Here is a 23826-nt window from a genome sequence, read left to right on the forward strand (position 1 = left end):
CTCCACTCCTGATTTAGCTGTCCTCAGTTTGCTTTTATTTTAGGTGTGGTTGTTAATAACTGTGAGTTTGCTGTCCTTCACTGTTCATATTTTTTATCTTCTTTTTCTTAGATAAGTCCCTTTAACATTTCATATGATGAAATGGTGATGATGAATTCCTTGAACTTGACCTTATCTGAGAAGCACTTTATCTGTCCTTCCATTCTAAATGAAAGCTTTGCTGGATAGAGCAATCTTGGATGTAGGTCTTTGGATTGCATGAGTTGGAATACTTCTTTCCAGCCCCTTCTTGCCTGTAAGGTTGCTTTTGAGAAATCAGCTGACAGTCTGATGAGAACTCCTTTGTAGGTGACTGTCCCCTTATCTCTTGCTTCTAGGATTTGCTCCTTCATTTTAATCTTGGCTAATGTAATGATGATGTGCCTTGGTGTGTCCAACTTCTTGGGTCCAACTTCTTTGGGACTCTCTGAGCTTCCTGGATTTCCTGGAAGTCTATTTCCTTTGCCAGAATGGGGAAGTTCTCCTTTATTATTTGTTCAAATAAGTTTTCCACTTGTTGCTCTTCCTCTTCCCCTTTTGGTACCCCTATAATTCGGATGTTGGAGCATTTAAAGACGTCCTGGAGGTTCCTAAGCCTCTCCCCATTATTTTGAATTCTTGTTTCTTCATTCTTTTCTGTTTGGTTGTTTCTTTCTTCCTTCTGTTCCACTCCATTGATTTGTGTCCCAGTTTTCTTCTCATCACTACTGGTTCCCTGTGCATTTTGGTTCCTTTCACTTAGTGTAGCTTCACCTCCGTTCCCTTGGCCTGTGTTCCACTTCTCAGAATGTCGCTGCACAGCATCGGTCCTCTGGTTGGTCTCTCCCCCAAGTGGGAGCCATTCAGAATTCACCAAGTCATACACCTGCCTGCTTTTACACACATACACACACACTTTGCCCAGAAGGTATCCAGCCATGTAATTTGAAAAATAAAAGCATTTATTGAAGAAGATACAAGACACGAGAAAGAATATACATAGGACAATGACACCTCAGTCCCCTTCAAAGTAGACACCTTGGGACCTCACACAGTTCTTCCAGTCACCATCAGCTGCGCCATCCTACTTTGCTGAATGTCATTGGCAGGCTGAAACCTCTTTCCTTTCAAAAGTGATTTTAGTTTTGGGAAAAGCCAGAAGTCAAAGGGCACCAAATCTGGGCTGTAGGGGGCTGAGTCACCCAGGTGATTTGATGTTTCGCCAAAAATCTTTGCATGAGACGTGATGCATGAGCAGGGGCATTGTCGTGATGAAGCTGCCGATCACCAGTTGCCCACAGCTGTGGCCTCTGAATCATTCGAATAGTTTCCATGGAGGAATGTTCAAGCTTAATGCAAAATGGGATGCAGATTCGTGGCTCTGCTTGCTCAGTCATTTTGAATGCGACAGCCACACAGTACACATGCTCACTCAATGGTGTCTATGGCCTCCACTGACGTGTACAGTGAAGTCGTCCTTGTTCACGCATGTGCATTCCAGTCCCCTCTTTTTGGCTGCCTGGTGACATTGTTGTTGCACAAACTGTTCTCATTATATTAGCAATGGCTGGACTTTTTCTGGACAGACCTCATCTCTTATCCATCCATCTATCTGTCTATCTATCTATCTTATCAGTCTATCTCCATTTTTGTTCTGGTGTTTTCTCATGTTATTCAAATATCTCATGGTCAATATTCGGTGTTTTAATGTTTGCATAATACTTCAGCATGGCACTGTGGTGTGGTTGCCTGATTTAGCAAATAAAAACTAGAAGACACCCAGTTCAGTTTGAACTCCGGGTAAACTGCACTTACATTGAGGAGATGAGTGTCCCATGCAGCATTTCCAGTGCAATATTGGGGACCTCCTTATTTTTCTGTGTTTAGCTGAGACTCAGGTTGCATTGCTCTTCAGCTTTGAATCTCGCGGTCCTACAACATAGCACTGTGTTTACACAGCCTCTGGCTTCCGAACACTTACAGGTGTTTAGAGATGCCACAGACAGCCCTGGACCTACAGTTTCCTACTGTGAATTTACTGCCTTCGGTGGATTGTTCCAAGAAGAATTACTGAGCATTTTTCCAAGACTTCTCAAACTGATTGCTAACTCACTTTAAAAAGGTTACAGCAATTTCTGTTCCCACCAGCAGCATTTGAGCGCGCCCACCCCCTTGCACCCTCGCCGACGTTCTCATCACTTAAATCCATCTTTGCTCTTTTGGCAAGCAAATAACGATCCATCATTTTTATCTTTGATTACTAATGACGTTCACATTTTTTTTTTGTTTGTTTATTAGGCATTCTATGTCCTGAATTTTAAATCTTCTGCAGCCGTACCCTGTCTTTCCGGCCCCTGTTTTGGATCACTTTGAAGTCTTAAGGAATATGTCTTATTTTCAGTTACTCATTTTTGCTCAGCCACCAGGGCTGGACCCTGGTCCCCAGGCTCCAGTCCCAGGAGGAATTCCGGACCCTCCCCACCCACCAGGCTGCCATCCTACCATTGTTTAAAGTAATGGCTTCATTTGGCTTCTAAATGTGTTTCAAATGAATCCCTTCAAAGCACAGAATAGTGGTTCTTTTCTGAGCCTGCAGAATAAACCTTCCTTTCCACGTTCTCCCCATGTCTGTTTCTAGTGCGTAACTGGCTTCGAAACAGCTTCCGTCATTGCCCCGTTCCCTGCCCTCGAAAGCCCGCGTGGGATCATGGGAGCAGTAACGTTTCATGAATTTCTCTCTAAAAATGTTCTCACTATAAAACTGTGGGTGCACCGTGGATGGACTCCATTCCAGAGGACCTGGGGGCGTTGCATTTCCGTGAAATTTAGCAGACATGTGGCTCCTTTTCTAGTGGGGTTCACAGTTTCAGGTTAGAAAAGAGCTGAAATTGCAAGATGCGCTCCTTCTGAGAAAGGATACAAATAGTATACAAATAGTATATGTTACTTCTGGAACACTTCCTGAGGTGAAGTAAAGGGCACATTTGTGCTGCTGGCCTGTTGGCCTCTGACCCCTGTGAGGCCCTGTCTCCGTGAGCCCCTCCTTGTTACATAAGGAGCCCTGGTTGCCTCCTCTCCGACATTCTCATCTGCAGCGAGGACGTCCCAACTGGCCATTTACGGGCTCCCAGGACTTGCATTATGGAAATTCCTCCCTTATCTTTAGGTTTTCATTTTCTGCATTGCATCAGCTTCCCCACCCTTTGCCTTGCCTGAGTTTTTTGATTTTACACAGCAATCTGCTCCCCAAATTGAGCATGTCCAAGTCACTGGGGCAAGCAGGTGCCCAGACTCCTGAAGGACTGGACTTTCTCATTAACGTCACTCAGCGCCCACGCCCTCCGTGTTCTCCGGACCGTTCTGAGGTCTTGCTGTTCTACTTTGAACTTGATATTTCCAGGTCAGCACTTCACGTATATTGCTTCTGATTAGACATAGCTGGCTTCATGCCTTAGGGGATTCTGGTGTGTAGGTCGCCATGGCTTAACTCCTGTGACCTGTGGAAGATGAACGTGAGCCCATACGAGGTTGCCGGGGCCCCTACAGACCTCTTCCTGCTCTGGAAAAGCTCCTCTCTGGGCGGGGGTCGTGGTGGGGGAGAGTGCGCTCTCAGCTGGCTCTGTCTGCATGGAAGGCAGGCAGGGTCCGTGGCAGCCTTTCCTCTCCTTTCCTCTTCCTCTTCCCACGCTCTCTGTGACTGCAGCAGTGCGGGCAAGGGACCCCCACCTCCTGCTGACCTCAGCTCCCTCAGAACCAAATCGTGCAGCTGGGTATGAGGGAAGGAAATGAGCTCAGCTGCCAGGCACCGCCTTGTCGCCCTCTGCCCATCCAGAGGGGAGAGGCCACAGTCAGCTCGGGCCCACCGCCCGTGGGACGGACCAGAGGAGAGAGTCAGTGTGACTGAGGGCCACGGTCCTGGCGGCCTCCTTGTGACCATTCTACATGTGTGTCAAGAAGACTGTGACCTAGAAGGTGGCCCCTGGTAGCGCGATGAAGATGCAGAGTTGGCAACTCTCGGGCTCAGCGGATGCCCGGCATCCATCTGTTCCAAAGTTGGTGTTCAGAAACAGGCATCCGGCCGTTCCGCAGCACACTCCTCCGGCGGCGAGCGAGCGTGATGCAGCGCTGTCCCTGACCCCCCTTGGAGTCCGAATCTCAACAGTGGTTGCCACTCAGCAGTAATGCACATTCCTGGGCCAGTGGAAGGGCCATGTCATCATTATTGTATTAGTTCAGTTTACATAACACACCCTTCGAGGGCTCGCTTGGAAGCCTGTGTGTGTCCTGCAGATAGAAAAGGAATCGGAACACTGTTGGACTTTAACATTCCACTACAGAGAGTGAATTTCAAGTTAATACAAAAGACGTTTAGGTATTCAAATCTATTGCATGTAAAAGTAGAATAGAACTCATTTAATAGGGCGGAATTAGGGGCATATCTGAAAGTACGTCTCATCCTATAATTTTACCATGTTTGTACTGGCTGAATGAGAGTATATGTGCTGTGTTTCTTTAAACGTCATTAATTTAGGGGGAAGTAAGGTAGGGCGAGGAAGCTTTTAAGATGTTAGCCACAACCCCAAAAGTGATACATTGCAGTCAATGGCAGCAGGACTGGTCAACCGCCTGCCCACTAGTCAAACAGACCCCTTTGGTGCACACATACACAGACATGCACACCCGTTCGCACAACCACAGACCCACACATGGGCACGTGTGCACAGGCCTGCACACACAGACACACTCATGCAGTCTTGCACACACACCTGCACACACCTGCACACACCTGCATGCACAGATATGTGCCTGTACAGACCTGTGCACACTGACATGTGCACAGATCTGCACACGTACACATGCACACGTGTGCACACTCACAGCCACGCGCGTGCTGGCCGCCCCCATCTGCTTACTGCATCAGCTTCTTCCTTCCTTCTCCCCAGGCCTTGATTTTGTGTGTCAGTTTCCTGTTCTCCGCCCCCCCCACCCCCTGCTCTGTCCTCCAGGAGGAATCCCTGTCTCCCCACTTTACATCCAACGCGTCTCTCGCTCTTCTTCAATGGCCACGAGGACTTGGCCATTGTTTACTGTGGTGTAGGGGTCACGGCCTCTGCAGCAGCCCAGGAGGGCGCAGGCAGATTTCTGAGGGGGAAAGAAGCCTCTCTTTGCCAGGGGCTGGGGGAAGGGCTCCCCCACATTTTGCTGGTAACAAAGACAGCAACTTTTCATGATGTAAGTGGTAGGGATTTCAACCCTGCCTTTGATTTTCATGTATAGAATGCGGAAGGATTCGAAGCTTGTTTTTCTGGCCTGGACAACCCTGGGTCAGGAAGCATTTAATTGAATGAAATGGAGGGAAGGAAAGAGGGTACAAGGAAGACTGTGAGGTTGGCAGGACCCGTCACCAAGCTGGCCGGCAGGATGACAGCTGTCACAGCTTCCTGCCTGTGCCCCTTCACTTCCTGCTGCCAGCTTCCCGCCAGACTGCTGGTCGGCAGCAGCGTTTTCTAGAGTTTGTTTACCCCCCGCCTAATTGTCCTTCCGATTCATTTACAGGGCAACTTCGTGGCTTGTATGACCGCAATCCTGCGACAAATGGAGGACTATCATTACGCCCACTTGATCAAGACTTTCGGGAAAATGAGGACCGACGTTGTGGTGAGTGTGACTCTGCCATCTTCCCCTCGGCCGTGTTTTGGGGCCAGCGGTGCAGGCCAAACGCGGGGGTCGACGCTTCTGTTCTCAGGAGCATTTTGCTCGGGGCTGGCCTGCCGTGGGCTGGAGGGGCCGCGTGCCTGGGCCTGACTAAGCTGTGTGTCCATGATGAGGGTCCAGACTTGCAGACCCGCCTCTCGTGCCCGAGAGGGGAGCGACTTTGGGTGTTCACCCAGAGAAACCCCCTTCCTGCCTGGTCACAGCTTCCTCCTGCGCCTGGGGTCCTTGCGGATGTGCAGGTGGTGCCGGCGAAGAGCCTCTCACTGATTCCTCTGCGAGGTGATTGGCCTTCGACGGCAGAAGGCGCACAGCCCTTGCGGCCTTAAATTAATCTGCGTTACCAATGCACGGCGGTCACGGAAGCTCATTGCACGCACCTCTCCACCTCGGTCTAGAGTGTCCCCAAAACCCCTGGGCAGGACAATCGTGCTAGAAGGGAACTGATCACTCAGGAGCCCCCCACCGGCACCCTGCCGTCACAAGGTCACATGCCAGGTGTCCCCCACGGGGCGGCAGCCAGACTTGTGGGCAGAAATGCCGATTCGACGATGACCCGAAGTCTGGCGTCTGGTGACACGGCTTCCGTGTCCGGGGCCCCCGTCGAATGTAGCAAAACTCCCGGGTCCCCACAGCAGGCTCCGTGGCATTCTTCGTCTGTCTGATGGAGGCTGGGAAGAGGGGACTGCGTTTTATGATTTTTGTTCCAAAGGATTACTTCTAAGAAAAAAATCACCTTATCAATTGTTGCCACAATGTATTCCTTTGTGGTGTTTTTATGTTTACATTTCTAAAGAAAACCAAAATGGGTCTCTACCTTGAAATCATAGGTTTTCTTAAGTAAAAGTCAGGAACAAGAATGGGTGTATGTTTGTGTATCTGTGGTCGGTTTTTTTAAACACGGATGAGCCCCTTCGAGTGGGGGTATGCCCGTCCATGTAATAAGTGTCACATTTGGGTCTGGTGACTGGCGACCCATTCAGTGTGTGTGCCGCGGAAAGCCGCCCCTGAAACCTCACAGGAGCCCTCGGCCCCGCGCTGGCCCCAGCGGAGCTGCAGCCGAACCCGCAGGAGCGATTCCAGGCCGCACTATGCCGTTCGCACAAGGAGCAGCACCGCGCACCCAGAAACGCCCGGACTGACCACGCCATCAAAACCCACGCCTGCCAGGGGCTAAAACCAGCTGGTCCCCACTGGGAACTGGCACTCGGGACAGGGACCCGCAGGGCGACTGTGCAGAACGGTGCTGGGAAGGGGCTGGCGTTCGCTGGGTTCCGGAGCGTCCTCCACGCACGCGAGGAGCAGACAAGCAGACGTTTCCTACAGGTTGCCTCCCGATGTCCCGAGGGCGCTTCCCCTCTGATGCAGCAATTCCGAAAATCAGTTATTTGCAGGCAACTGGATTTCCGTAACCAAATGACATTGTGGTTTGGATATCACAAATTCATGCCGCGAGGATGGTAAACCGTTTTTATCGTTGTTGGTCTGTCAGAACTTTGTAAAGTGGGTTCCCTCCCACTGACTGTTCATAGAGAGCGTTTGACTGTCTTCTGCTCTGACAACTGACCACAAAAAGAAAGGTCATTTTGTGTCACATCACTGGGAGTCAGTTCATGTTCCACCCTGCGAACGGGCCTCGGCTGAGGTCTCAGGCTGTGCGGCCTTGTGACCCGTGGTGCTTTGGGGCTTTGCCTCCTGCCCTTGTCTGGGCGGGTGAGTCAGCCCCACACAGAAACGCTGTTGTTACCAACACCGAAGTCCCTTGTCACAGAGCCGTTCCTCTGCATCTCTGAAATAGCCCTGCGGACCCGAAGACAGTGACAGAGAGTCTGGGGCACAGCCTGAGGCAGGAGACTGATCCAGAAAAGAGGGTGAACGGGCGGCTTCGACTCCAAACCCTCTGGGAGGAGGAGACACGGGACCTTGAACCCCCGCTGCCCGGAGCTGCCACTTGTCCTCGGTGCTCAGTGCTCGTCCTCGGTGCCGAGGCTCAGAGTCAGGAGCAGGAGTAGAGAGTGTTCAGAGTTTCCGTGGCGAGACAGAAGGTGGTGGGGAGAGCTCTGCGCCTGCGCCTTCCAGGGGACAGTGGTGACTTGCCGCTGGTCCCAAATTCCCACCAAGTGGCCCCCCTGAAGAAGTATCTGTTGAGAGACAAGTATAAGGACATCGTAGGCAGAAGGAATTCTTGCTGGTTAAGTGACAACAGGACAAAGGACAGTGGAAGGCTGATAGAACTGGCTGCTACTGGCCCTGTCACCTGCCCTGCCGACTTGTGGCCGGCCACTTGCCTGCCCCTGCGGCCTCCCCACCCTCAGCTCTGTCCACTGTGGGTCATCTAGGAACGCTGCACCGGGCAGGGCCTCCCAGGTCCCTCCGTCTGCAGTGCCCTCCCAGCCCCTCCAAGCACCTCTCCCTGGCACCAGCGGGGTCCCACCAGGTCTGCCCAAGCTCTCCCACCTTGTCTGTCCCAGTCAGCCTGTACCGGGATGGCCCGGGGTGCCCTTCACCCCTGGGCAGTGGCGAGTGACAGTGCTCGTTGCTGGACTGTCCTGGCCTAGGCGGTGCTCTGCTGTGGCGTCCCTGTTCCTAGAGAGCCTTGAGTTCCACAGCCACAGCCACCCAAGGGCGATTTGCAGCCTGGGGAGAGTGTGTCGGGAGTGGGAGGAGGCGCCTTGGGCAGAACATCTGTTCTTTTATTCCTCGTGACCATTTCCTGGTACGTGAAGCTTTGACATACCAGGAAAGCTTTGACATTTGAGGCTCTGCACCCTGGACGACGCGCCTGGGGTCACACGCTCCTTCCACAGGGAGCCCACAGGGGACACTGAGTCTGTGGGCCGGGGGGGCGGCCAGCGGGAGACGGCCCCCCAGCACTGCCGTCTGGAGGAGGCCTGCACGGCGATGCAGGGGCCCTTCCAGCTTATCCAGATCACCTGTGCTGCGAAGGAAGGGTCCTTGGAAGGTAGCCGGGCTGCATTGCATCCAGGGGTCAGGGAACCTTCTTTGCAAGGGAGGGGATTGTGGAGTGTTGAGGAAGAGGAGGGAAGAGCCAGCTGGGGAGGGGCAGCGAGCGCCCGGGTTCCCCCTGGAGAGGGGCGGTGCCCTCCATGCCCCTGGACCTGCAGGCTGCGCCGAGAAGCTTTGCACCCTTCGCCTGCTAGTCCTCAGCTGTGCGTGTCGGTCACTGCTGTTTTCCAGCCATCGTTTTAAAGTTGTTTTAGAGCATTTACTCTCTGGGTAAAAAACTCTTTTGAGAACTGTAGGCCCGTACAGTTGCACAAACAATGCAGAGAGGTCCACGTGTCTTGGCCCACTCTCTCCTAATAGCAGCATCGAGCAAAATAATGGCACGTTAGTGACAGTTGCCATCCGAACCGCAGCGTCGGCGTCGGTGCCGTTGTTGGTCTCCTGGCGGTTCCCCGGTTTTCCTTGATCTCCTTCCCCAAAGTATTTATGACGGACAGTTGCCAACATGGGGAAGCTGAAAGGACAGCGCAGGGAGAGTCGTTCCTCCCGCCTCCTGAGCCCTTGGCTGTGAGCCCCTCGCCCGATTGGCTCCTCGACGCTTCTCTGTGTCCGCACAGCCCAGTCCCCCAGTGGGTGAGCGGGGGCCTCCCCGCTGAGCGGCACAGCAGACATCTCTCAGGCACGAGACCCCTCCCCTGGCCCTTCCGGAACCTAACAGGCCTGCCCTCCTCCCGGACACGCTCAGGTGTGCACACGCCTGTTTTCCTCGTCTTCCGGTCGGGGCTTCCCGAAGCAGGCCCGGTCCAGATTCGGTCACTGCATTGCCTATGGCACCTCCCATCTCTCTCCTTCCACAGCAAGTCCGTCACCTCGTTTTTCTTCCTTTCAAGACATCGAGTTTTGGAAGACACCATGCCGATGGTTTTGCAGAGTACCCCGCACTCCTGAATCTTGGGGTGCTGCCTTGTAACGTCTTCAGTGTGTTGCTCGGTCCTCCGTATGTGCTGCAAACAGGAGGCTGTGTCCAAAATTCCTTTTGTAAGAGTTCTGTCCAGTTGTGTCCACCGAGAGGTGGAAACAGCACGCCGACCACCACTGTGGTGACAAGCTTGACCCCTTGGTTGAAGGGGGCACTTGCCAGTCGTCCCATCGTGGACAGGCTTGCCCTGCAGCGATGGCCATGTCCTCTTTGGGCGACGCTCTGGGGTCCAGGGAGAGTCGACAGCACCTCTACCTGCAGCGGCCCCTCACCTGACGGGGTTAGCACCTACGGAGGGTCCTTGTCTAAAAGTGATGTGGCACAGTGGTGACTCCCGACTTCTGAGAGTCACGTCACAGCGTCCTGCGTGTGCTGGGAAGCCTCTGACACGTGGGTCCAGTGGGACTTGGGGGAAGTGTAGCTGCCTCGACGAGGTCTGCAATGTGAAGAGGTCACCCTGGGTGACGTGGAGGGACCAAGAGGGACAAGAGTGGACGTCGGTAGATAGGCCAGGAGTCCCCTCTGGCAATTGAGGTGAGAGAGGATGACCGTTTCCTCAAGTTGGTGGGGAGAGGGATGGACAGAAGCAGGTGGGTTTGCAGGATACGTTGACAGCTGTTGTCAGGGCAACCTGCTTAGCATGTGGCGCGTGCTCTCAGGGATCAAACCGAGCAATGCAACAGGACCGGCGTGACATTGAAAAATGACAACTTTCCCCGAACCTCTCCTGTTAGCCCTACCCCCCCCCCAATCGACTTGGAAATGCCAGGGCTGTGCAGCAGCCCAAGAGTGGGGACCGACCGTGCCCACGGCCAGCGAATTATGCAGCCCGGCTAGGCAGCCTTGCAAAGCCTGCTCGCCCACAACGCGTGGTGTTCCGTTGGTTCAGCAAAGCGCCCGCTCCTCACAGCTGAGCCATGCTGATGAGGTGCGGGCCGCGCTTCCCAGGGAAAAAACAGGAGTGGGGGGAACCGGCTTCTCTTTCGGAATAATAAACACCAGACCCCGTGTCTCGATTATTAGGCTTTGAGGAGTGATCAGCAAGAAAGCCAGCAATTTCATGCAAATTGAGATGTGACTAAATTACAGCACTCAGCCGGCGAAATATGCAAACTGGTCATTAAAATGTGGAACTCTTGACAAAGTGGGAACTAGGAACATGGATACTGAATCCGGGAGAGAAGCCCTTCATTGCGCCGTTGCACTGGGGCACCTGGCACACTGCAGCGTGACGGCCTGGGGGGCAGAGCTCTGTGCGCAGAATCTGGATGCTGGGCTGGCTTTTCCCTGGGGACTTTGCCGGGGCCCCTGAGGTCTCCTTCACGGGGCGCTGATCACAGTGGCTCCCTGAGTTCTTACTGTCGAGGAGGGGCCTGGCATTGGTACTGAGGTTGCTGAGGTGTCTTCACTTCGGACCCGAGCTCACTGTAGCCATCACATCTCACCTGTGCCCCTTGGCAGGAAATCCTCAGAGCTCTGTGCTGGGAATGGCTTTCTCGGCTATTGAAATTCCGCTCACCGCCCCGGTCTCCGCAGGCACTGCACCTAATTATGATGCAGTCGATTACATAAATGAGAACTGGGTGCTTGTTTGGCGATCTCTGCCTGTGGCCTCGCTGTTCTGGGGGAGCTCACAGTCGCCTTTCTCCCTGCTCTCTCGATCTGGAGGGCGCGTGCGGGCTCCTGGGAGGCGTGCTTTTTCGGATAGCCACTCGTTTGGTTGGGGTTAGCTCGGGACGAGTGCCGCGCTGTGTGATTCCAAGCATTCTCCTAATTCTGACAGGCACAGGGTGGAGCCCCCAGGAAATGGGTGCCCCTTCCCGATGCCAGATGCAGTCCTAGTGTGGGAGCCGGGTGGGACAGTGGCGTGCCACCCTGGGCGTGGGGGACCACCAGCCAGGCAGCAGAGGCACCACTGAGTAGCTCACAGGGATGTCGCTGCCGTGGGGAGAGTCTGACAGTGTGGGCACGTGCTCCCGTGGTTCATGGCGGGGGCAGTCTGTGCAGATGGGCGGGACTTCCTCTTTGAGCCTTTCATTTGCTAAATTGTATAAGAAAAAGGAATGGATAATAAAACCCCACATTCAGCTGGATAGGGCCTGTTCTTACAGTAAATATAAGAAGTGTTATTAATTATTATAATCTGCATGTTAACGTTTGTAAAAAAATACATTTTTCTAGAAGCAGGAAGTGCATGGATACGTATTTGTAATTTGGGGGGACTTAATTCTTTATGAACATTAGAGAGACATGCCCAGGGTCTGTTTGGAAACGCATCCTCGGAAGAGTTCCCTGAGGGGGAGGGGCCCCGGCGAACAGGAGGGCAGAGGCAACCCTCCGCAGGCACCCGTGAGATGCAGCTCCATCCCTGCTCAGAGGGCTCCTGCTGAGCTAACAAAAGCAAGGTCATCCGGAACGGCATCCGAGGGGGGGAGTTTGTTTTTCCCCTTGTTCTGGATGGGCTGTTCCAACATGTGGTTTCATTTCAGGACTTCCTGATGGAAACATTCATCATGTTCAAGAACCTCATCGGAAAGAACGTCTACCCGTCTGACTGGGTGATCATGAACATGATGCAGAACAAGTGAGTACCGCAAGCCCTTTGCTGTCCTGGGCCGTGCCAGGAGAGGGGGCGGGGCATGGCGGAGCCACTGGTTCCCACAGACTCTCCCCAAAGGACACACATTCCCCTCTGTCAGACAAATGGTTACTTGGACAAACGGACCTGGCCATTGGGTGATTTCCAAACATGGGCTCTGCCCCCTGAGGAAGACGAATCTGAACATGAACGCCTCCCCCCCCCAGTCGTTGTCAAGGGTAGACCTCCTGTTCGCCTTCACCTGCCGTCTAATTTTAACCAGGCACGTTTGCCAGCCAAAGTGATCCTCAGCTCTCTGCTAGGTTTCTGGAAGGTGTTTGCATTTCTCGTATTTTGGCTTCAAAAGACTCATGAGCATTTTCTCCATAGTTATTAAATATTAAACTGGTGCTTGTCATCTCCCTGTGAGGGCTGCTGGGTAATTTCCCAGCTGTTGGCTTTTTTAATTTCCGTGGGCACCAGTGCTGGTCTCTGTGTTCCTGGTCACCCGTGATTTCGAGAAGAAATTGCTGTTTGCCTCTTGCTTCCTTCTTTCAAATTGCCGTTGTGATGGAGGTCACCGGAGGGCCACAGGCGGTCAGGTTATAAGAAGTGACGCGGAGAGGGGGCTGTGCGCGTCTGATGTCAGCGTCCTGGGTGACAAACCCGCTGCAAAACGATCGCACGGAGGCACAACCAGGAAGTGACGCCGACGCAGTCCCCAGACTTCACTCGCTGTCCCCAGTTTTATACGTGTTGTTTGTTTTTGGATCCATCCCAGGGAGGACCTGGGCCATTTCCGTCACCCTGTGGGCCCCTCATTGCCCACTCTCCCCACCACCCCACCCTCCCCGATCCCTGGCAGCCGCTGATTCCATCTTCATTAGTACAGTTTCATCATTTGGCAAATGTTCTATCAGGAAGTATGTCGCCTGTCGGAGTGGTTGGCTTCTGTCACTGGTGAAATTCCCTGGAGATCCAGTTAGGTGGTTGTATCAAAGGCTCATTCCCTCCGCTGCCCAGCCATGTCCCCTGGTGTGGCTGTACCGCAGTGAGTCGGCCATCGTCCTATGGAAGGAGTCTGTACTGTCGTCGCCTTTTGGGGGTTGTTACAGGTGAAGCTGCAGTGGGCACTCAGCTACAGGTTCTGTGTGAACGGACGCCTCGATCCCCTGGCCCACGGGCTCCGGGCTGCCGGGCTGGGCGGCACGTCCGGTTTTGTAAGAAGCTGTTGGACGGTGGCTGTGCCGTCGTGCCCCACCCCCACTCCTGCCCGTGCACCGGTCTCCCTGCATCCTCACCGCATTCACTGTTGTCACTTTTTATCTTAACCACTGTGACTGGCTAAGGCACAGCCACCATCAGGCCACAAGGTGTGGCCCCGCCTGGGGACCAGAGAGGGGTCCTGGCCTCGGGGACCTGCGTTCCACCTGTGGGGTGACTGGAGGTTATTCACCTGGCTCCGTGTCAGCATCAGAGTCCTCACGGGGAAAGCAGGGGACTTAGAGCTCAGGCGTTCCCTTCCTCTCCCTGTTGGGGTCACCCTCGGGGGGGCCGCTTACAGTTGCCCTGGGAAGCTGCCCTGTTGGTGGAGGTTTGCTTTGTTTTCTTGGGGTGGGCTTTTTAGTTTTGAGTTTTACTGAGTTTATTGGAGTCATACTGGCTAATAAAGTTATAGGTTTTGGGTGTGTAGTTCTGTGATGTGTTATCTGCTCAGCGAACTGTATATTTACCAGCCTGAGTCTGGTCTCCGTCCATCGCACTTTCCCTCCGGGCCCCTCTGCAGAGCTCCCTGCGGAATATGAGTGGTGTGCACTGCATGTGTGTGCACACACACATGTGGATGCCTGTGTATGCAGTGTGTGTGTGCATGTGTGTGTTGGCTCCAAGTAAAGGCACAGTTATTGGCGGAGATTCTACGTTGCTGTCACGGGGGTCACACTCTGCAGGGACCAGTTCCCAAGTTCACGTGACGAGCCAAAGAGAATGCCCCAAAGGAGGCAGGTAGACAGTGACCAAGATGTGGGCGTTGTCGCTGTCATTTCTGCCCCTGCATCTCACTGCCCAGTATCTGTTCTTGGGAGCTGATTCAGTTGCCATTGGAAGAAGCCTATTTCCTCTCCGCAGCCAGCTGGTTAAAACTGAAACACCTCAAGACGTTCGACTGTCGGCCCTTTGGTTTTCTTTAAGAGCCTTGCTCGAAGGCCAGCTTCCTAGGGCAGCCCTCCTTCCCTTGCCCGCTAATGCGCTCCTTCTCTGGCCTGTTTGCATCCTGGGCGGAGGCCGCACTCGCTTCCCTCGCGCCAGCCCGCTGGGCGGCTGTGACCCCCCCGACCCTGTCTGGAACGCCCTCCGCAGCGCCCCTCCACGGCTGCTGCTCCGCATCCACGTACAGACGGGAAACGGAGGCATAAGGATTTGGTTCCTCGTCCAAAACACACCACCAGGAATGGGGGCCAGCCCTTACCCCCGGCCGTCCCCTAAGAGCCCACACGCCAACCTCGCCTCGGGAGCTTCCGCATGACTCATGTCCCCAGAGAGAGTGTGCGTTTCTTTTTTTATCTTACTGTCCTCAGAGCTCTTTTCCAAAGGACTTGCTGCTTCCCTGAGTGAATTTTAAGCATGGAAGTGGAAATGTTCCCGCTTAGCTTTCTTTGTCATTGGGAGTACACCGTTCATTTCCGAGGGGCCCCGCTGTGAACGTCTGCAAGGACAAGATCTAGTGGAAACGTGGTGAAGAACTTCCTTTAGAAATCACACAGGTGCCGTGTGATGCTGTTTCTATGGCGTTCTCTCTTTGCCTTTTTTTTTTTTACTAGCCCGATACCATTGGTTCCCCAGCCTTCACTGCTCCTCCCCCCAACCCCCCGCCCCCACATGCTTCACAGACATCCCAGGTCCCGGCTTCCATTGCGATTTCCAGAGGCTTCTGGAGTCTGTACTTAAGTTTTCTCAGCACAGCTGGACTTGTAGTTTTACCGCCCGCGGCTAAGAATGGACAACATCAGCCCCCGTGGTCCTTTAGATGTCGGTGAGCTTGCAGCAAATGTGCCCCCCGCTAAGTCTGCTGGCCAAGAAATGTAATTAACGACGGCACCCGTCAGTTTCTGTGAACAACTTGTGAGTCGAGATTCAGAGTCACGGGGTATAACAAACATCGCAGAGGATACTAGCCACTCAGCTGCTCCTTCGAGAGGTGACCGGTTGGCAACAGCCTGGCGCTACAGCCCTGCTTCAGGTCGGGGTGTTCCAGACGGCGGGTGATACCCCCCAAGAAGCTCTGCGTCTCAAGTTGGGAGTCGGGTGTGCCCGAGCCTTCACTTCCGGAAGTGCTGTCCCACCTGCCCAGAGGAAGGCAGGGCGGAGCTTCCATTCAGGGTCTCGGGTTGTGCCTGGAGCGGGAACCTTCCAGCCAGGGCCTCCCCGTCCGTCCTCGGACTCACGACAGCTCTGTCTTCCGGACTTCTGCTCTGCTGTGGCTGCCCGCCCGCCCAGTTCTCTCCGGGCGCCAGCGGGAGCCTGACCGCTGGGTCGAGTCTGTGTGTCTGTCCTGGGGTTAGGGCTCACACTCACCCCAGCAGCGTGTTTGCACACCAGCTATCCCTGATGAGAATGGTCAGGCATCGGCGTGGCAGGACGTGAGTCGGATGGTTCATGGGCCTCCGTTTTTCACCGTGAAGGAGCGTGTGTTATTAACCGCCGTAATGCTGTAATGCCGTAATGCCACTCGGGGAAGGTGTTTCCACCAGGGGCAGGAGGGGGAGAGGCCGCACAGACGGTGACTCCAGAGCTTTAGAATTGGACTCGCTGGTTCGTACTGACCGCATAACGCAGGGCAACACCACTGCTGCGTTTGCCAACTCTTCGCACCTGCAGCAGAACTTTGACACGTGGAACTACAGGGTCGGATGCCCACAGGCCGTGCAGTCTGTGTCCCCTGTCCCAGGAGGACACAGAAGTGACCTCCACAGAGCTGGCCTGGTCTGCAGCGGCCATTCTCAGGCCTTTTCGGGTGCTTGTCTCTCTTCCAGTGGGTTGTGCGTCTCGTACTCCGAAGGTTTCTTCCACGTCAGGCCGGGTCCCAAAGGGGGTTCTGTTTATCGTTTGTGGTTGGTGCCCAGCACCCTCTCTCCGGGACTGGGTATGTGTCATGGGTAGGGCTTGACAGACCGGGAGTGTTAAGAAGAACGTGCAAAACCACAGAGATAACTGCAGGCTTCCCAGAAGCCAGAGCCTCGACGGGGCCCGGAGGCCAGAGCGCGAGGGAAGCGTGGTGGTTGCCAAGTCCTCCCTGGGTGGGAGCGAACATTGCTGCGGTTTGTCAGCCCGATGATAATTTATGATGTAGATCCGACCCTTGGAGTGAAAGACTTTCCTAGTTAAGGAGTCAGTTCAGACCACGCGTTCCGCCCATGGGGAAGGGAAGAGATTACTGCTTCGATTCCAAATGCTGCAGAAGGAGCCAGCCAGCACACTCTCCACACCAGGCGGGGGTTGGTCGTCGTCACACGTGCCAGAAAGACACTTGTCGGGTGGAGTGGGGTTTGCTGACCTGCCCGATGGAGGCTCGTCTAGCTGTGGACCATCTGAATTTTGGAGGTCGCCATGGAAACCTGTCACCTGGCGTCACTGCATCTAGTCACGTGAATCTTACATCAGTCCTTTCAGACTCTGAACTTCTATCCCAATTCGACATTGGTGACGTCATGTCGCTGCCTGTTCCACGTGTCCAGGGGCCGCTACCTGCTTGTTTTTGCTCAGGGCCATAGGAGACAGCTGAGAACAGTCCAGAAGGACGGCTGCTTGGGCCACATCCTGGACCTCCTTGGACCGCAGGCTCGGCTGCTTTCTCTTCTCTTTCTCCCCTGTCGCCTGCGATTCGGGCGTCCTTGACCGGGAAGCGTGTGTTCTCCTCAGTCTGTCGGTGACTCCAACCCGTCCTGTGCCCAGGACGCACCTCCCTGTACACACCCTGTGTGGCTCCTTTCGGCTGCCGAGTCTTCCGTGCCTGCTCCCCCGTGACCAGTGATCTCTCCTCCCCCACAGTGTGCACCCCCGTGGCGTTCATCAGGCCTGCCCGAGTGCAGCAGGCGAGCTCACTGTGTCGCTGCTGCCACTGCCTCGCAGGCGCTCAGGGCAGGAGGAGCCCGGAAGCCCCCGAAAGGGGCTGTGCCTTTGAAAGGCCAGGCCCCGAAGGGATGAATCACAGTGATGCTGCGGGAGCAAGTTTGCCGGGTCGGCTCTGCCCAGGTGTAGTGTCATTGGGTTTCGTTGCTGTGGAAGAACATGAATCGTTGCCAGGATGGAGCCTCTGGCTCGGGTCAGAGGACACGCCGTTCACTTTAGGATGGGCGAGGAGGCGGTGGGGGTTCCCCGCTTGCTGGGGGCCGACCCCAAGGGCCAGGGCAGCCGGCACGGCCTAAAGACGGTCGAGCCTGGGAGGACGATGGTTTCCTCCAGCTCGGCCTCATTCCAGGGAAACACTGCTCCGTGCTGGGCGCGGCTGCAACCTCGGTGCAAGTGGGAAGCGTTCGGGGCCTGCAGACTGTTGCATTTTTCTCCACATCGTTTTTCCTTTCTTTGAAGCCCGGGGCTTTAGTGGATGTTGTTCCTTTTAATTTGCTGTATTTTTATAGATTTACTGGCTTCCTGGGGAGGCGTGGCACAGCCAATGGCATGAGGATTTTAAGCACACCTAGGGACTGTTGTTCTTTGAAGCAGCAGACAGCAGCTGTTGATGTAAACACTGTCACAGTGCTTCCAGCTAAGGACCGAGAGGAAAAACATACATATTGTTTTTGGGTGAAGAAATGGGAATTCAGAGTCAGGGTGATGAAAACATTCCAGAGTGTAAATGTCGAGGACCTTGGTTTGCCCTCACTGGCCCCGCCCACAGGCTTCCTGTCACCACTCTTTGAACCTCGGTCCTCTCCAGGGCACGGGCCCAGCCTGGGCCGCTCTGTGGCTCGCACCGCAGACCCCTGGCACCAAGACACAGGCACCGAGACACGAGAAGTAGAGGGTGTGTCCCTGGGCGGTGGCGTTGGCCATCTCCAGACAGCAAGATTTCAGGAGGGATTGATTTGGATCTGGTGATACGGCTCTGGCTCCCCCGCTGGAGAGGGCCCAGGTGTGGTGCTCTGCCGCCCTTTGGAGTTGCCTTTCTCCTTCCCGGTGTCTGCGTAAGTGATTTCAGTATATTCCATACAGTCATCAGGGGCATGCGTGACTTTGCTCTTTGCTTAGTGATTAAACTTGCCCTAAAATTCAAGTGAAGAGGCCTCAGTTGGCCCTGGCTCTTCATCACCGGCGGACTGCATGGAGCATCGACACTCCACCTGGGCTGCCGTCAGAGGGCCTCTGTGAATTCAGAGATGAAAACTCCAAGCACTCTTCAAGGAAGGCGGCGGTGGAGAGCTCTCGGCCAAGACCCTTTGGGGAGGCCAGCTTTGCAGGGAAGTTTGGAAAGGGCAGAGTGCGCGTCAGAGTCTCGGTGCCGGCGCGCACCTTTCCGCAAGGGCCAGCTGGTGCTGGGGGTGCCATCCTGAGGCACTGTGGCTCCAGGACATCCTTCCCTTCCCGAGGGATGCAGCCAGGTGTCCTCCCTGCCTGGTGCTGGACGTGGCTCATTCTGCAAAGTGAAGCGGAGGGGGTGCATTTTATTAAGGTCGGCAGCCCTCCAATCCTTCCATCCTGTGTGTTACCTCCCGCGCCGGGACTCGAGAGAAAGCCTGAGTAATGTCAGCCCTGTGCTGCGTGCGTTGTGGTTGAGAAAGGGAGGGGGACCCAGTGTTTCCTGCCCCACGTCCCTTTTCCGTGGTCCTCAGCCAGGGACGATCTCGCCCCCTAGAGGGTGTTTGCTAATGTCCAGACCCAGTTTTCTTGTCACGACCAGGGCTACCGGCATGTCCTGGGTAGGACCCAGGGATGTTGCGAAACACCCTCCCGCACACGGGTGCTCCCTCCCACAGAGAAGCGTCCGCTGCAGACATCAGTGGTCTCCAGCCCTGGCCGCGTGGTCGTGTGGGCTGGAGCATCGCCCGGAGCACCGAAAGGCCGTGGGTTCGCCCCCTGGGCGGGGTGCACGTGGGAGGCAGCCAATCCACATTTCTCTTTGACATCAGTGCCTCTCTCTCTCTCTAAAAATCAATGAACATGTCCTTGGATGAGGATTTTTTTAAATGTCAACGGTATCCAGACTTGATGGACGAAAACACTGATTCTCAGTGATGTTAAGTCATTAATAGGAATATATGCAACTCAGGTCACTGACCCTGTTTCCACATTTCTCAGCTTCCCGGCCTTGTGGCGTGACCCCAGCCCCGACAGCACCCCTAAAAATAACTAACAGAGCCGTCCCCCAAAGGTGCCAGGGCTAAACTTTCAGGTACTAGGGCGGTGCCTGGGAATGGGGGGCTGTTTCCCCAGGAGCCCCTGCCAGGGCTGCCACGGATCTGTGTGCCACGGATCGCTGTGGGCATGGCCCGGGGTCACGTGGGGACAGGAGCCAGGGGAGTGCTGGAGTCCCACTGACAGGAGCTGAGATCCCGGGGCTGCTCCTGCTTGCACTTGGCCTGTGGGACGTGTGCGGAGGTATTAGCGAGTGTCTCCTGGGGATTTCAGTTTTTAGTTTTCAGATTCTGCATTTGGTGAGATCCTACAGTATTTGTCTTTCTTTGTCTGGCTTATTTCACGGACCGCGATGCCCTGGAGATCCACCCGTGTCTGACAAATGGCAGGATTTTCTTCCTTACTGTGACTGAATAATACTGTTCCAGTGTTTCTGTGTTTAATCCTCGCCTGAGACACCTGAGGGTGTATTTTTAATGATTTTAGGAGAGGGGGAGGGGAAGGGAGAGGGAAACAGTGATGTGGGAGAAAAGCATCAATCGGTTGCCTCCTGTTTGTGCCCTGACTGGGGATTGAGCCCACGACCTTTCGGTGTCCGGGCAACGTTCCAGCCAACGGAGCCACCGGGCCGGGGCAGCAGTATGTGCGCCCTTTGCCTCTTCCTTCCTGAACCTGCCCCCGGGTGTGTGTGCAGCGAACGCCCTGTCCTGCACAGGGACTTCTGGGTCCCTCCCCCATCTTCCTGCAGAGCGATTTTTGTTGTTCACATTGAAGCTTTTTATTGGAAAGACATTTATTTAACTCTCTGAAGACTCTTAGAGTCAGGTGGGTACTAGACTTACTGGGGCGACCACTTTATAAGATACACAAATGTCTAATCACTGGGTTGTGCACCTGAAACCAATGTAATATTGTACGTCAGCTGTAATCAAGCAATTTTAAAAAACTAAAGACAAAGCGGAAAATAAAAAGGCTCTCCCCATAAGGAGCTGAGTGGGCCTCCTGCGGACGAAGTCGTGGCCACGCGTGGCCGACCACCCAGGTGGGGAGGCGCCACGTTTTTTCTAGACAGAAGCTCCGTGGGATGCAGGTTCCGAAATGAAACCATCCTGAAGACTGACCGTGGACTCGTACCCTTATTTATCAAGCTCCCGCTCCACTGTAGACGCGAGATAGGGAATAAAGGTGAGTAATCTGTTGCCTCCGCCTTCAGGAAAGCCCGGCGGTAGAATACTTAAATTTAAAAAAATTCACATGCGTACTGCACTTGCTGAGCCACACAGAAATAGGAACATGGTGTAGTGTGACTTCTCCGTAGAATCACAATGTGGGGGGGGGGGGCTGGCATCTCCTCTATACAGTGACCCCCGTGTGCTACGTGCGGGCAAGGCCAGCCACGTCTTCGTGCAGTTCTGTGGAGTCGTGGCTGGCTCTGTGCCCCCACGCCGGGGAGGTCACGGCTCTTCGTCCAGTGACACGGCCTGGTGCCCCGCACACAGTGGCCGGGTGGCAGCCTGACCGGAACAGTGACTGTCCGGAGAAAGTGGTCTTTGTGACGGAGGCACCTCGTTGGATTTGGTCCAGACGTAGACGCACGATGAGCCGCCCGCACCTCTCACTCCCTGTAACACCCGTCAGCCCACGAGTGTCCTTCACTGGGCGGCGGCATACGTTTCGCCCAAAAAGCGGCTGTGGAAGGCGCAGGAGGCCCACTCGCGCCCGGCGCCAGCGTCCCAGTGCGGGCTGAGCCGCGGGGAGGCGCGCCCACCGACAGTTAACCTTTGCGGTGAGACTTCAGAGGAGGTTTTGTCCTTAACGCTGCCCCTGTCAAACTCTGTGAGCCGCAAGCAAATCGGAGACACAAATTACATTGTAAAGTGAAGTGGTCGGTGTTACGCTGCAGTTCGGTTGATTTAGGAAGAAAACGAGCTCTGACAGCTCGGGCTTTGCAGTTCAGTGAATTCTGTGGTTCAGAGAAAACACCACACCCAGCGCAGCTCCCACGCCGCCGGGCCAGAGCCGCTGGGCGCCGGGCCATGCTCCAGACCCGGGGACCCCAACTCCGCGCCGTGATGCACGGGCTCCCAGAGGGCGGAGGGTGTTAAACACTCGTGTTGGTGACGGTGAACATTCGTCACCGTTGGTGACGGTGAACACCAGTGGAAGGTGCTCTTCCACTGTCTTTTTTAGAATTCACCACTTTTCTCTGCCTGCCATCGATTTTTCACAGCAGAAAACATCTTCTCCCAGTATGCCTGCTGGTGGTCGTTGCCTCCTCAGCGTGGGGGTCCCTGGGACTCGGAGGTCGGGAGGGGAGGCTGGGGGGGCCCCCGTGGTCTCCGCTATTCTATCCTTTGTTTTCTGGGGGCACTGAGTGGAGGTGCTCCTGCGAGAGCTGGGCAGGCCCCAAGTCCCGACTGAACTCCCGAGCTGCTGGGCAGGGACGGGCCGTGTGTGGAGAAGCTGGGGGGCATTTGTAAGGCTGAGTTGGTTTCCAGGACCTTTCCACACGGTGGTCCTGCACACCTCTGCTTGGGTTCCTCCTTGGCTGCTGGGGGCAGTGCAGGGAGCTCTTCATCCTGGAAGACCCCCGTCCCCGCCAGGTGGAGAAGACAGGCCAGCAGGCCGAAGCTCCGGGGCACTGCCCTCTGAGAGCCCTCGCCGCTGAAGACGAGCCAGCCAGGGGGTCTGTGTGGTGGCTGACAGCAGGAGCTGGAGCCGGGGAAGAGCGTGTGTGAACCAGAGCAGTGTCCTTGGTGTGGCCAAGGCAGAGACCAACCTGCAGGGGTCACAGGGAGAGTGGAGCCCACCGAACATGGGCACACCTGCAGGGCTGAGTGGCACGGGGCCCTGGGACGGCATCTGGAGGGGGTTGTGCTGCAGACGGGGCAGTTCTGTTTGCAGCTGACGTGGGGCACGTTGGAAACCACCGGGGTGGGGGGAGCGCCAGCTGGGGAAGGGGGGAGGTGAGCGGGAGCCCCGAGGTCCAGCGTGGAAGGAATCTGGACCGTGGTGGTCCATTGTAACCAGAGAGGAGACAGAGTGTGGGCGCAAACATCCACAGGGGTCCAGGGTGGGGGTCGGGTGATGAGAAAAAAATGTGGTTTCTTCCCATTTTCTCCCCAAAGTATGAGCAAGGTCAGGAGCCCAGAGGTGCTCAGGGAATGTTGCAATGCCGCTGTACCACAGCGTCATGGGGTGTGTGTAAGCCTTCCCCTGACAGCCCACGCCCGGTTAACACGCACTCGTGGGGCACAAGCTGGGCCCAGTCTCGGTGTCTCACCCCTCCCCCTTCCATAAAGCCTGGGAGACGCATCCCAACCAGACGGGTGTGAAAGGGCACAATGCTGGAAATAACTCATGTGAAGTCGTTCTCCTGTGAACGTTTCTAGGCGGAGCTTGTCTTTCAAGCTTCAACAAACCCTATCAGTCATCAAAACCCTCTAGTCTCTCAAAATAGCCCTCTCCCGGCTCCCTGGCACACTCACGGGCCGTGGCCGTGTGGCCACTGTCTGGGAGGGGCTGTCGGCTGTGTGAGTAGGAACCAGAGCCCCCTGGGGAGGACCTGTCTCCGGGGCCCGCCTGCGTGGCCCTCAGCCGGGGTGCCCAGCTCAGGGGTGCCCCTCTGGAGAAGTGGGGCTGCCTTACCCTCGGTTTGCAGGAACCTGGGCCTGCCTACTGCTCCTCCTCCTCATGGCTGCTTAGGCGTCTTCCATACCATGTACCCTGATGCTCCTCTCCTGCCGCTTCAGTTCAGAAGTCTCCAGAAGACGCTGGTCCTATTCCTTTTCTCGCATCTCATCCCTCCTGCCTGCCTTACCTCCCAGTCCCCAGGGATGACCACACGGCGGAGGCCCAGGAAGCCCTGCACAGTGAGGCCCCTGAGGCAGGCGGCCCGCCCTTCTCTGCTGTTTCGTTCACAGGTGGGAGACACAGCTCTGCCCAGAGCTGCCTGGTCGGGCCCAGGAAACGGGTGCAGCAGACCTTCGGGTACCAACTTCTTCCTGTGTCCTTGCCACCACTCGTGGGTCTCCGTGAGGCTGTGGATTTTCCGACTCCTCTGTGGCAGGACACACGCAGGGATCTTAGGACTCACATGCACTATTTCTAACTGCTGGCTTCACCCTCCTCGTTCCTTGTGACACAAGACGAATGTCCCTGGTGCCGGCAAGCAGCTGGCCAGGGCGGCAGAGCTTAGAATGCTAATGGACTAGATGTGTCT

At 55.3% G+C, this 23826-nt stretch overlaps 1 protein-coding gene across 2 annotated transcripts in view; it reads left to right on the plus strand.

Moving 5' to 3' along the window:
* The window catches only part of DOCK1 (dedicator of cytokinesis 1), a 364555-nt gene that overhangs the window by 230818 nt on the left and 109911 nt on the right, over positions 1-23826 (plus strand). For both annotated transcript variants that reach the window (XM_053668427.1, XM_053668428.1), the window contains exons 28-29: positions 5575-5676; positions 12166-12260. In XM_053668427.1, coding sequence (XP_053524402.1) covers positions 5575-5676; positions 12166-12260 — 197 coding nt within the window. The remainder of the gene's footprint in view (positions 1-5574; positions 5677-12165; positions 12261-23826) is intronic.

The sequence above is a fragment of the Artibeus jamaicensis genome, unplaced genomic scaffold (assembly GCF_021234435.1).
Source record: "Artibeus jamaicensis isolate MK-2021 breed Jamaican fruit bat unplaced genomic scaffold, CSHL_Jam_final contig_490, whole genome shotgun sequence".
Lineage (NCBI taxonomy): Eukaryota > Metazoa > Chordata > Mammalia > Chiroptera > Phyllostomidae > Artibeus > Artibeus jamaicensis.